This window comes from Oryctolagus cuniculus, chromosome 11 (assembly GCF_964237555.1).
Source record: "Oryctolagus cuniculus chromosome 11, mOryCun1.1, whole genome shotgun sequence".
Classification (NCBI taxonomy): domain Eukaryota; kingdom Metazoa; phylum Chordata; class Mammalia; order Lagomorpha; family Leporidae; genus Oryctolagus; species Oryctolagus cuniculus.
The window spans coordinates 87,683,896-87,697,250 of NC_091442.1; the positions used below are offsets into that span (position 1 = coordinate 87,683,896).

Consider the following 13,355-nt stretch of genomic DNA (forward strand, 5'->3'; position numbering starts at 1 on the left):
ATGTAAAGACAAATCACCTCATTTTTTTTTTTCATTTTCATTTTATTTGAAAAGAAGAAAGAGGGAGAGAGGAGGAGTGAGAGAAAGAGAGAGATCAATCTTGCACTCTAACTACAGTGGCACCACGCTGGCTTAGTACTGAGAGTAAGGTAGATGGTCACTCAGTAGATACTGAAGGAAAGGGTGACTACGTCAATAAATGAACACCTGATGATTTGATTCTGTGAACGAAGCAAAGAAGAAATAATTTAGTTCATTTCACTTTAAGCTCTTTGGCTCTGTTTCCTCATCTGCCAAGTGAGACATTTGAATAGATTTAGATTGTCTTCCATATTAAAGCTGAGATTCCTGCATTCCTCATTCTACTCTGTGGATAGAAGCATGAAGACCAATTTCCTAAGGCAAGTGTCCAAACTGTAGATTATACCACAAGGAAGTGGAATCAGCACCTTACAGAGATCATCTGTGCTCCCATGTTCCCTGCATGGGATTTAGAAAGATTTAGAAACAGTCTAAATGTGCATCCCTGGATGGACAAAGAAATTCTCTCTCTCTCTCTCTCTCTCTCTCTCACACACACACACACACACACACACACACACAGTGGAATACTATTCAGGCTTTAAAAAGAAGATATTACCATTTGCAACGACATTGATAAACCTGGAAGACAGTAAGCAAAATAACTCACACAAAAAGACAAACATTGCATAGTCTCACTTATATAGGGAATCAGAAAAAAATTTCAAATATATAAGGACAGAGCCTTGAATAGTGGATTAACAAGTGTGAGAAAGGGGAGGAAATGTAGAGAAGCAAGTCAAAAGCTACAAACTTAAGCCTGGCGTTGTGGCATAGCAGAGTAAGCCTCTGCCTATGATGCCACCATCCCATGTGGGTGCCAGTTTGAGAACCAGCTGTTCTACTTCCAGTCCAGCTCCCTGTGCTAATGTACCTGGGAAAGTAGTGAAGATGGCCCAAGAGCTTGCATCCCTGTACCCACATGGGAGACCCAGAAGAAGCTCAGGGCTCCTGGCTTCGGCCTGGCCTGCTCTAGCTGCTACAGCCATACAGACAGTGAGAGGGAGAAACAGACAGAAAGGTCTGCCGTCCGTTGGTTCACTCCCCAGTGGCCGCAATGGTCGGACCTGTGCCGATCTGAAGCCAGGAGCCAGGTGCTTCTTCCCGGTTTCCCATGTGGGTGGAGGGGCCCAAGGACTTGGGCCATCTTCTACTGCTTTCCCAGGCCATAGCAGAGAGCTGGATTGGAAGAGGAGTAGCCAGGACTAGAGCCGGCGCCCATATGGGATGCTGGTGCCGCAGGTGGAGGATTAAACTGCGCCACAGGGTCGGCCCCTTTCTCACTCTCTCTACTCCTCTCTCTGCTCCATGATCTTCAAATAAATAGAAGAATCCTTTTTAAAAAGCTACAAATTTGAAGTTAGGTCGGATACATAACTCTAAATCTAACATAAAGCACAAAGACTGTGGTCAATAATATTGGGTTGTATAATGAAAGTTTGCTAAGAAACAATATATTTTCAAGTCTATTTACCACATTCAGAAGTAATTATGGAAGGTGATAGTTTAATTTGCTTAATTGTGACATCAGTATTCTCTCTCATATATGTGTGTGTGTGTGTGTGTGTGTGTATACATGTCAAATATATATACAGGTTTTTTAAAAAATAGCCACCAAGGAAAGAGAGGGCTGGTGCCATTTGGCAGTGTGTGGTCACATTATGTTAAAGGATGGCAGGTTAAGTATGTAGATGGTTCCCAACTTCAGGATGGTATGTGCATGATACACCTTCAGTAGAAACCAGTCTCTTTTTTGAATTTGGATCCTTTCTCAAGCTACTAATATGAAGTCTGATACTCTCCGGTGATGCTGAGTGGCTCCCTGTCAGCCCCATGGTCACAAGGGCAAACAACCTAAACGCTATAGTGGGTTGTGTTGCCAAGCTACATTGTTCAATAGATTAGGTGGACTCACTGCATTTTCATGATACGCTGTTTTTAACTTAGGGCGAATTTAGCTGAATGTAATACCACAGTTAAGTTTAGGGGCATCTGTATTTGCCATGTATTTTTTACTAATGAGGTAGATTATAAAAGAATGGATTTCTTCACCACAAAAATAAATAAAATTTATATTAATTCAACTCTTGTAGTAATGAGGCAGATATATATGCTAAGATGAAACTCTCCAGAATAAATTATCCATTGAAATAAATAAGATGCATAAGACAAAATACAGAAGGATGTCACTTATATGTTTGTAATAAAAATACACAGACCATCTCCCGAAGAATACACAAGAAATTGATAATGGCAGTTGCCTTCAAGGATATCTGATGGGCAGCTAGGAGAAATGTTGGATGAGCACATTGACTTCCTGCTGATTTGTTATAATTTTTGAGTTCTGATAATATAAACATATTGTTTTACAGAACACAATGTTTAAAATTATGTAAAACATGATTTTCATAAATATATTTAAAAACCTAAAACATGTAGTTACCTATAGAATTCATATTTTAAATGCTGTAATGTAGTCTGCTATCATATGTGTACACTACAAAAAGACTATTTGGCCAAATTAATCATGGATATTTTGTGTGTGCTACCTCCCCTATTTTGGTGCTGTTTTCATTGTTATAAATGCAGCTGACATGGTGATGGGCCACTTACAAATAAAAGCCTTTTAACTAAATGGCGTTCAGTGGGATACCTCTGCTTTATCTAATGTTATATATGCAAGAATTTCATAAAATCATAATTTTTTAAACTTCGGAGACAATACTGATACAGCAAACACTCAACTATACACACAGTTTCTTGAGAGACTTCAAGTATTTCTTCAAGCATTGTGAAACCATAGTGAACACCATTTAACAATGATACTCTGCTTTCCCTTTGTCTCTGAAGTGGCAGTAGTTCTATTAATGAAAGTATTAATCCTACATGGAATGTGTTCGTTAGTTATTATGAAAGACTTAAGTGCCGACTGAAATGCAAGATAATCCAGGTCATGTGATAAAAGGAAAATCAATGCGGAAAACAAACATCATTTTTTAATGTTGTTTATTTGTAGATTAAAATGTAATGCCATACAATTTTAACAATCACTTAAAAAAGGATTTATATTTGCATAAAACAGAAGCAAAACAGAAATATATGAAATAAAATGCCATCTTGCTTCAAGTTTTCAAATCAGTACTTAGAGTACTAATATACATCTATGTACATTGCAAGTATATTATATAAATATACTCTGATTAATCTTGAAACCACAATAAATATCAAGTAGGATTTTAGGCACACGGCATAAGAAAAATGCAGAATTTGCATAATTCTTGAGAGTGCTGAGTGACTCACTCTTGGATCACTTTCATACATATATTTTACACAGAATGTACAGCCATCACTCACATGATCTTCAGTCACCTATGAATCTAACCTTTCATCCCAGCATTAGTGCCTTCTTATTCTTTGCTACTATTGCTCTATGCAGCTATTACATAAGAAAATATTTTGCAGCTTTCTTCAACTAATCGCCTAAAAAGGTATCAATGCTACCAAAATAAGTACAGCCTATCTACACAATAGATTCATGGAAATGTGCTGAGAGGCACCAACTGACAGAACTGCTCATTGTAATACTGGGATTTGTCCTGAAGGTAAACTTATACATTTGAAGGTATACCATTTTTGAATTGCCAATATTACTAAGTCCAGAAATTATCAGAAACTGAGGTAACACCTGTTTTTTTTTTAAATAGAAATACTTGAAAAGACACCAAAAGTACCTTAAAGAATCCCAACAAACGTGGACCTCACTCATTATAAGCTTTGTTTTAATCCTGTCTGCACAAATGTAAACCAAAGAATCCAAAGGAATGCTCTAGCTGAACTGACATACACTGTTAGGAGTAGAGATCACAGCCATGGAACACCTGAGATCGCCCTCTGATAAGTGAAGCCTAGTGCTTCCCTTAAGTAGAGCCAATGTTCATTGATAGAAATGAACCAGATAAAACCTGCTGATTTTTCTCCCTAGCTACAAATCAGATTCTGGCATATCTGGCATATCCGCCATCAAGTACCCTATTCCATACCGTCCATTGGGAGCTGTATCCAGAGTTGGTGATCCACTCTGCTTTCGATAAATATTTTTACCAAAATTTGGGGATGACATCTCGCTTGGTATCTTTCCATGAATGAGGCTTGCATCATCTCCCTCTAGGTTTACAGGCTCTTTCAGGGCCCTTCCTCTCTTATAGGTCACAGATGCTAAATTACCAGAACTATCATCTATGAGGTTGCAGCGACGAACAATGAAGACTACTGGGACAGGGAGTATTGCAAGGATTATCAGAGAGATACAGACAGCCATTCCCCACATTGGGTAGCTCAGAAATTCTTCAGATGCCTGTAGGAGCCAAAAAATAATAATTAGCAACCCATTTTTTGCACATAATATTCACTTCAATGTTTACTTATTTTATGTAATTATGTTTACATGACTCATGCATATATTTATGCAGATATTTTTAAATAAGATACCATTTAATAAATTTATTTAGCAATGTTTCTGGAGATTTGATTAATATGTTTTCTAGAGTCAAAGACCCAATAATTGCAAGTTCATAATGTTAATGAATCAGTTTTGGTAAGGACAAAATTAGGGTTCACCATGTGATAAATTCATAATTTATTCAAAACACAGACGTTTAGAACATAAAACATGTATCTCAAGATTCTCACATAAAAGCAACATCTTTCAATAAACATCAAAAATGCTGTGAAGAAAACAAAAGGCAAAAACCTCTAAGCTAGCAATTTTGTCCACCTTTTAATATCTAACCTTTTATTTTTTATTTTACCTTATCTTCAATCCATGCATTATAGCCAGGAGGACTTAGTCCCATATTCACAATGCTAGCTATTAGCAATGATACTAGCATTAGAGGAGAAATATATTTCCACATATAGTAGTAGTATTTGCTTGGAGCAAAGCCCAGCATATCTTTTAGGTCCTCCATAAACCTAAGTAAAAATAAAATATTTAATTATTTATTCAGTTAATTTTGCTATATTTTAAAATGTGCATTAAATCAGTGTTATGACACACTACATTGAATCAAAAATTAATATTAGAAGATGACTTATAAATTAAGAAATACGTAACATAAAGTGAAACTAGTTACATATGATTTTTATTTAGTGAAACCCAGTCATTTAAAGCCAATCATTTAAAAGACTCTTCCTACTGAAAAATTCCTGTCCTATAAGCACACTGTTTGAAGTATATTAAAATTATTTGTTTTTATTGTGATAATAATATCATCAGATACCCCTAATCAGGATTTATAGTTTCTTAACTTACTTCCTTTTACAGTCTGTTTGAATTGAAGGAAGATCCACAATTTGAAACTAACTGACATATCTCTAAAGCCATTATTAACCTCCAGGCTCCCCTGGCAACTCTTTTTTATTTCTACATCATTTTGAAGTATTGTTTATAATTTATTTTGCTGTGTGATTTTCTTGGTAGGGATATTATTCTGCTCCTGTATTTTTCTTAAAATAATATCTCATAAGACTTAATCATACTTAAGTAAAAGTGAATTCCCCTGCATATTTAGGAGGGAGAGATAAGCATGTCCTCTCTATTTCTGCAAAGCAACCAAGGACTGGCCTCGTATTGGACCACCTCTGCTCTCTTCCTCATATTTATCTGGTGTCATGGATCGTTTCTTTTTAGCACTGAATAATATCCCATGGCTTGGGTATATGTGTGAGTGCTCTTCAGAATTTTATGGGAAATTGCATATTATGAAAATACTGTGCCAGGATTTCAAAAACTATTTGCACCAAAATAAACATATTTTAAAGTTTGTTTTCCATGAGTTTTTGAAATTTCCTCATACTGTTTTATTTAGCCAAGGAGATCTTGATTGTTTCCCAGTTTTGGTAATTACGAATAAAGCTACGTGAATGTGTTTTCAACTCATGTTGATCGAAAAGGAGTGACTGCTAGATCATTCAGTAAGCCTGTGTGTTGTTAGGGTAGAAACTGTCTTCTAAAGGGGCTGTACTGTTCCGTTCTAATTAGCAGTATATCAGCATTTTGTGTTGTCAAATTTCTCAATGGGCATTCTAATATGCATGTAGCTATATCTCGTTGTTTTAATTTTCATTTCCTTGATGATATATGGTATTATTAATAATCTTTCCATATGCTTATTTGCCAACCACACAGAGGTTTATTTTTTTTTCAATCTACTTGCTTTTTATTTATGAAGTTATCTTGGTGATTATATATATTTTTCTTCCATTTTAATTTACTTAGTTGAAAGGAAGACAAAAAAAGACAAAGAGAAATCTCACATCCACTGACTCACTTCCCAGATGCCCACAATAGCTAGCGCTGCTACCCTGGGTGCACGTTATTAGCAGGAATTTGTAACCAGGAGTAGAGCAAGACTTGAATCCAGGCACACCAATGCAGGATGCAGGCATCTCAACTGGCATTTCAGGCTTAAGACTTACTCTATGCCAGACATCAGTTAATACTATTGCTACATAATACATGACTGTTAAATGTTCTATCTTTCTTGACCTAGAACTACTTAGAATAATAATAAATATATTCTCTAAGCTTGTTACAGAGACCATTGAATGCTAGTAATATTCTCTGTGTTGCTTATGATGGCTCTTGTCTTCACTCATGGTGCATTTATTCCTACTCTTAACACAGTGCTATAATAAGATTGATGATGTTACTGTCTTTCAGCCCATGTATATGTGAATTAAACCATTACTTTTAAAAAACACTAGCCATCCTTCAGTTATCTTTTTTTCTAGATTACTGTGATGCTTTCTTTAATATCAAATACATATTTTGACCTAAGCAGGTATATAACTGGATATTTAGGCATATAGTGAATTCAAGTAATGTCTCCATATAAATATGGAGCTGCTGTGTAGCATACACACACACGCATACATGTGCACACATACATACTTACCAATCAGTAGACATCATGTCCCAAAATTCCTACTACATAAAGCATGATGGCATACACATTCTTCTCATCAAACAGACCAGTAAAATGATTAGAACACAGGATTTAGTGTTACGCATAAATGGCCATGCATCTCAGTCCCATCTATCCAGTTGTGTGATAATCAGCACACTTGGTTACTGTCTAAGCCTTATTTTCCTTATTTGTAAAATGTAGATACAATAATAACTCAAAAGAACTTTAGATTTTTACAAATTAACCAATACTTACTAGATCTTGAAAGTTACTCTTTGATAACCAGATTTAAGTCTAAGCTCCAGAATTCTGCACAATGCTACAGTCAACATGATTCTAGCTGCCCATTTAATATGCAAATATACTTTACTAAAATTGTTGAAAGAGCAAAGGGCCTGTAGGAGATTTGATTTTGCAAACGATTCTTCTTCTCCTCTCAATTAATTTTCCTCTTCTTCTAAATTAAAAAGATACTGATAATTGGTGTTTTCAAAACAGAGTATAAAATGAATGCATAAAAGCAAAAATACTTACTTATCTATGCCATAAACAAAGCTTACAGCAATATTCTCCAAGATGACTACAATTAGCAGAGGCAGTGTAGCAGAATAATCATCAAACATTGTAACAAAGTAATTTCCAGAGCGTTGCACAAATATGAGGCCAATACAAAATGCCAGAAGGCAGCAGATAACTGGACAAAAGGAACAAATAAAAAAATTAGCCCCTATTCAGAGTCAAATATTTTGAACTTCATTGTGAATTTTTTTAAAAAAGCCTTTTTTGATTTTCAAATAGTTTTAAATTTACAAAACAAAAAATTTTAGTACAAAATTATCATAGTCAAACTTCTATTAAAACTTTTATATTGAATCAGTTACATAAATAGGCAACAGATATTATGAATATACTATGGACTGCAACATATTTTGAGTTAAATTACCTGAGATTAGCCCCAGCTTTAGTATTAATTCACTGTAGGACAATACTTCATCTCTGAGACTGTAGAAACATATTTCCCAAGCATAAATAATAAATTGGGCAAAATTGACAGAAGAATTTTAGAAGTATAAATTTCCATACCTTACTCCTATGATTAATAGGAAAGTAACTTTTCCAGTCATCAAGTATCCATAGTTCCTTTTTACCTTTAAATATTATGCTATCGTGTTGATATTCATACAGAATTTTTAAATTAACAATGACCATGTGGCTTATAATAACTTTATGAAGCCCACATTTTTATCTCCATCTTACCTGAACAGATATCTTTATCTGACTTGAACAGATTAGTTTGGAAACTAATTATAACAGCATTGAGAAACTGATTATCAAAGCAGGAAGCAATAACTAATTAGATTCATCTAAAAGGAATTTCTGAAGTAATATTTAAGAAACAAATGTATAAACTTTGACCAGCTACCATTAAATTAGAAAGAGAGGCTTTCAGAATCTATACACTATTCCTATATTTTGAATTCTTTCTACTTTCATGCTCATTAGCAGGGAGACCCACGACAGAAAAGACATTCTCTTTCTCAACCACCTTTTAACAGAAATGAGTAAACTGAAAACAGTAAGGCAATGACTGCAGTACAGGAAAGAACAGATATCTAGGGATTCGATCCCATGAAGGTTATCTAATAATATCAGTAAGTATGCATTAATTAACCCCATTACCTCTCCATCTTAAGTACTGTACTGGAGCTATGAGTTACACCACATGAAAATGACTATCATTTGTAAACACACAATGTAGGAAAGGAAATAACACTTCACCTGGAGTCTACGGCATCATATTGATTGCAAATGTTTGTCAGAGTATCCAGGACATTTTAATTATCTCACTTCACTTTTATACCATCCCAATTTAATTTAATTTAATTTTGTGTATTCTTTCCATTCTACAAACGAGAGAAATTACCCTGAAGAATTTAAGTACTGTACTCAAAAACATGAGACTGGAAGTAGCAGAGCTTGGAGATGCACCCAAGTCTGTCTGACTCAATAGCATGGATCACTCTCTCCTAATTACACCCTAGTAGAACATAAATAGGAAGAAAGTGCCTTCTCGGCAATACAGATAGTATGCGTTTGGCTGGAGATGTAAGAGTACAAGATAATGAGTAATTCGCTTACCTAAATCTCACTGAATTGTTAAAGAAAACCTCACCTAACAAATGTGATGAGGTTAACATTTCATCAAGGTCAAATATAACTTGAAATATAGGTATGAATCCAAAGGACAGGAAATGGGGGTAAACAGTGCATTCTCCTTTGCTTTCTCCAAATAACTTTTCCAGTGGGAGTCTGCAAATATTACCATGTGTGATTTTCTCTCCACACTGTTACCTTTTTCCTTAATTTTGCAAGCTCTTTACCATGGGGGGATGGATTGAATATAGGGGGATAATTATGCAGAGATGACTTTTTTGTAGCCAGCATATAAGCCAGGCTATTAATATTCAGAAGAAACTGCTTTCTGGGGAAAAATAAAGATGTTTCTTGTTTTTGTTCAGCCAAGTTGAACATTTATACACACACACACACACACACACACATACACAAAACAAATTGCTGACCTTAAATTGTTTTAATACACACATGCAAATTTAGCAGAACAAGTTTAAAAGGTATATATCTTAGAACTATTTGCACATAAATCATTGCTATATCTATCAGGGCTAAAATAAAAAACCTTGACAGAGCTTGTGAACCATTGCCTAGGGCTTAAGATCACCTATGCATCTTTTTATTCAATCTTATTTTTACATCACTCAAGTCTTGTTCCTGTACTTCTGGTCTGGCTAACTTCCCTACTGCTCTCTTTATCTTAATTGATTATGTCCATTAAAGCTACACTCTGACCCATGCTTAAGCCCTTCTACTTCCCAATTCAATTCTCTGACAGTTCCATCATATATTTGGGTAACTAAATCTCTTTTGAATTCTTACAACGTGAAATCTCCATAATGTTCTCTGTCAGTCTATTATATTACATGATACAAGTCTTATCTACTCAACCTGATTCTAATTTCAATAGTACTATTTTTGAAAAAGAGACCCTTTCATATCTCTGTGTCTCTTACCATTGCTATTATTTCCTTCAAATGCAAGGAAGATGCAGTACAGATGAAGTATTTCAATAAAATGTGCAGACTACTGGACATATGAACAACCATCCAAACTGACAAGATGGTTTCCTTTTCTTCCTTCTTAGACATTAACTATTAGTAAACCACAATTGCTAGTATATATGAACACAAGCTTCAGTATTCTCACTTCAACAATGAACTTTTTGGATAAAGATGATTGGATCAGAATTGATTCATTTTCTGAAGAATTATTTATTTATTTATTTATTTGAAATACAGATTGATGGTGAGAGAGGGAGGAAGGATAAGAGAAAGAGAGAGAGAGAATCTCCCATCTAGTGGATCATTCCCCAGATGGCTACAATACCCAGGTCTTGGCCAGGCAAAATTCAGAGCAAGGAACTCCATCCTGGTCTCCCACATAGGTGGCAGGACCCAGGTATTTTGGCTATCTTCTGCTGCCTTTTCAGGCACATTAGCCCAACGATTGATTAGAAACAGAGCATCCAGGACTTGAGCCAGCTCTCTAACATAGGATGCTAGTGTCCAAAAGCAGCATGCCACAATGCTGGCCCCCCAAACTGTTCCATTTAATTACTTGACTTGTATGTAAGATTATGCATAAATATTCTATGACTTTATTTTTGGGTCAGCAATTCATTATAGTGGCATTAATTACCAGTACTAGTACTACTGTAGTGAAATAATAAAGTAATAATTAAATGTAATATCCATTAAATATATAGTATATACATTATATAAATGTAATAATAAATATTAATAAACAGAATAAGTAGACATCAATAAAGTCTAAAACATAAAACTTTTCTGTTTCTATCTGCAAACTCTCACCAAGAACAGAATGATCTCTATCAGTTCAGTACAGAGTTACGTACACTACAAACTTACCAGTAAGAATTTCCTTCCTCACTTTGAAGGTGTCCACAATAGGGGTGATGATCCCTTCAATGGTTCCAAACATGCTGCCAAGCCCTAGGTTCACCAGCATGAGGAAAAACATCACCGACCAGAAGGGAGATGCAGGGAAATGCGTCATCGCTTCTGTGAAGGCAATAAAAGCTAAGCCAGTCCCCTGAACAGCCTGTAAGGCATACAAATGGCAGTATTAGAACATGGCAATATTAAGTTGTGGCTCTGTATATCAGTGAGAACGGCGAGGGCAATCCGCAAACGATGGTCAGAGGCTACTGGAGATAAACATGCCAACATCTGCCTTTGACCTGTTAAACCACATATTTTCTTTCTCAGAACCCAGATTTACTCAGACCAAGTAGATCCAAATAATGAAAATCTTCTCATAAATACCGGAGTACACAAACAAAAAACAAGGATAATGCAAAAAAGTCCATGTGAAATGAAATTAAAGATAAGTATTAGAGACTTAATACTTTATGGTTCTATTAACATTTATGAACATAAGTAGTGATTTATTATCACAGATACATGACATATCACAGATTTATTATCACAGATACATAAATATACATGTAAATATATAAATATATACATATACAATGATTTCTGACTAATATATTAAAATAGAAAATATTTATTTTTTACCATTCCTCAAAGTAGATTAATCAAATGGTATAAAAAAGACTATGAATGATAAAATTGTTTGAATAAAAATGTGAATGCAAAGCAAAAAGATGTGAATAGAATAACTGGATTATAAAGTCACTGCTCAATGTTTAAAAAAACTACATCTTCCGGCGCCGGCACACCGGGTTCTGGTCCCGGTCGGGGCGCCGGATTCTGTCCCGGTTGCCCCTCTTCCAGGCCAGCCCTCTGCTGTGGCCAGGGAGTGCAGTGGAGGATGGCCCCGGTGCTTGGGCCCTGCACCCCATGGGAGACCAGGAAAAGCACCTGGCTCCTGGCTCCTGCCATCGGATCAGCGGCGGCCATTGGAGGGTGAACCAACGGCAAAAGGAAGACCTTTCTCTCTGTCTCTCTCTCTCACTGTCCACTCTGCCTGTCAAAAAAAAAAAAAACATACATCTTCATTGTTTCTATTTCTCCTCTTGCCACTACTCTGCCAAAAAGTCCAAGTTGACATGCTGGTGTTCATAATTCAAGAGACATAGTGAATTTCCAGTTAATATCAGTAACAAAGTGGATAAAAGTAAAAATCTCCAACCAGAGTGGAATGTGATTCCTAGAAAATATTAACTTGAGATGATTTGTGTATATATAAATGCCACAGATATAGAATTCTGAAATAATAACTTACTTCTCCTAAGAGACCATCTAACAAAACTCCAAGTTGATTGTGTTATCTCATAAATAAAATAGACCAGAATTAATTTTTAAAACTTTGAAGAATAAATTGATATTTAGTTAACTGTTCCCTTAAGGTAAATTAGGTTATTATATTAATGTTGGCTTTGCTCATGATTTTTTGTACATGGCTGTTTTAATGTTCTATTTTTTATTTATTTTCATTTACTTGAAAGAGAGAAAGAGAGAGATCTTCCATTCTGTGGCTCACTCCCCGAATTCCTGCCACAGCCAGCACTGGGCCAGGCAGAAGCCAGGGCCAAGAAACTCCATACAGGTCTCCCAACTGTGGCAAGGGCACAAGTACTTGAGCCATCACCCGCTGCCACCACAGTGTGTGCATTAGCAAGAAGCTGGATCAGAGGTGGAGGCAGGACTCCCACCTAGGCACTCCAGGAAGGATGCAGCCATTCTGAATGGTGGCTTAACCTGCTGTGCCACAAAGTCCTCCCCTGAAATTGCTTTTAAAATAAAGTGTATCTGGGTTATATAGGACATCACGTTCACTGAGATGAAGAACGAATTTTTGAAACAGCATAATCATTCCTAGGCATTTGAAAGGCCATTTTCATGAAAGCAGCCTGCTGGATAATGCAGATTGTAACTGAATGATAATCATTTTATTGCTCAAACATGGACTACTAACTTGATTTAGCTCATCTTCAATTTGGCAGGAATTGAGATGAAGAGCAGGAAATTCTTCTTCCGTCACTTTTTGAATGATGTCATAAACCAAATGATAATCTTCTGCAGTCACAGCTGAAAGGTTGATGTGATGGGGAATAATATCCTCACTGATGTTTCCCATTTTCAAAAATTTGACAATCATTTCGGAATTTCTGAAAAAAGAGAAAAAGAAACCATACATATGAGCTCCCAGGGTCCTTTGATGTATAATTTGTGTATAATTGTA

The 13,355-nt window shown here is 35.8% G+C and overlaps 1 protein-coding gene across 2 annotated transcripts in view; it reads right to left on the bottom strand.

The window, feature by feature from the left end:
- Positions 1 to 3,061: 3,061 nt before the first annotated feature.
- SLC6A15 (solute carrier family 6 member 15) overlaps positions 3,062 to 13,355 on the bottom strand; it is a 46,224-nt gene continuing 35,930 nt past the window's right edge. For both annotated transcript variants that reach the window (XM_002711371.5, XM_070051477.1), the window contains exons 8-12: positions 13,089 to 13,281; positions 11,054 to 11,246; positions 7,584 to 7,743; positions 4,890 to 5,052; positions 3,062 to 4,435 (exon numbers count right to left, since the gene is read on the bottom strand). In XM_002711371.5, coding sequence (XP_002711417.2) covers positions 4,064 to 4,435; positions 4,890 to 5,052; positions 7,584 to 7,743; positions 11,054 to 11,246; positions 13,089 to 13,281 — 1,081 coding nt within the window. In that variant the 3' untranslated portion in view covers positions 3,062 to 4,063. The remainder of the gene's footprint in view (positions 4,436 to 4,889; positions 5,053 to 7,583; positions 7,744 to 11,053; positions 11,247 to 13,088; positions 13,282 to 13,355) is intronic.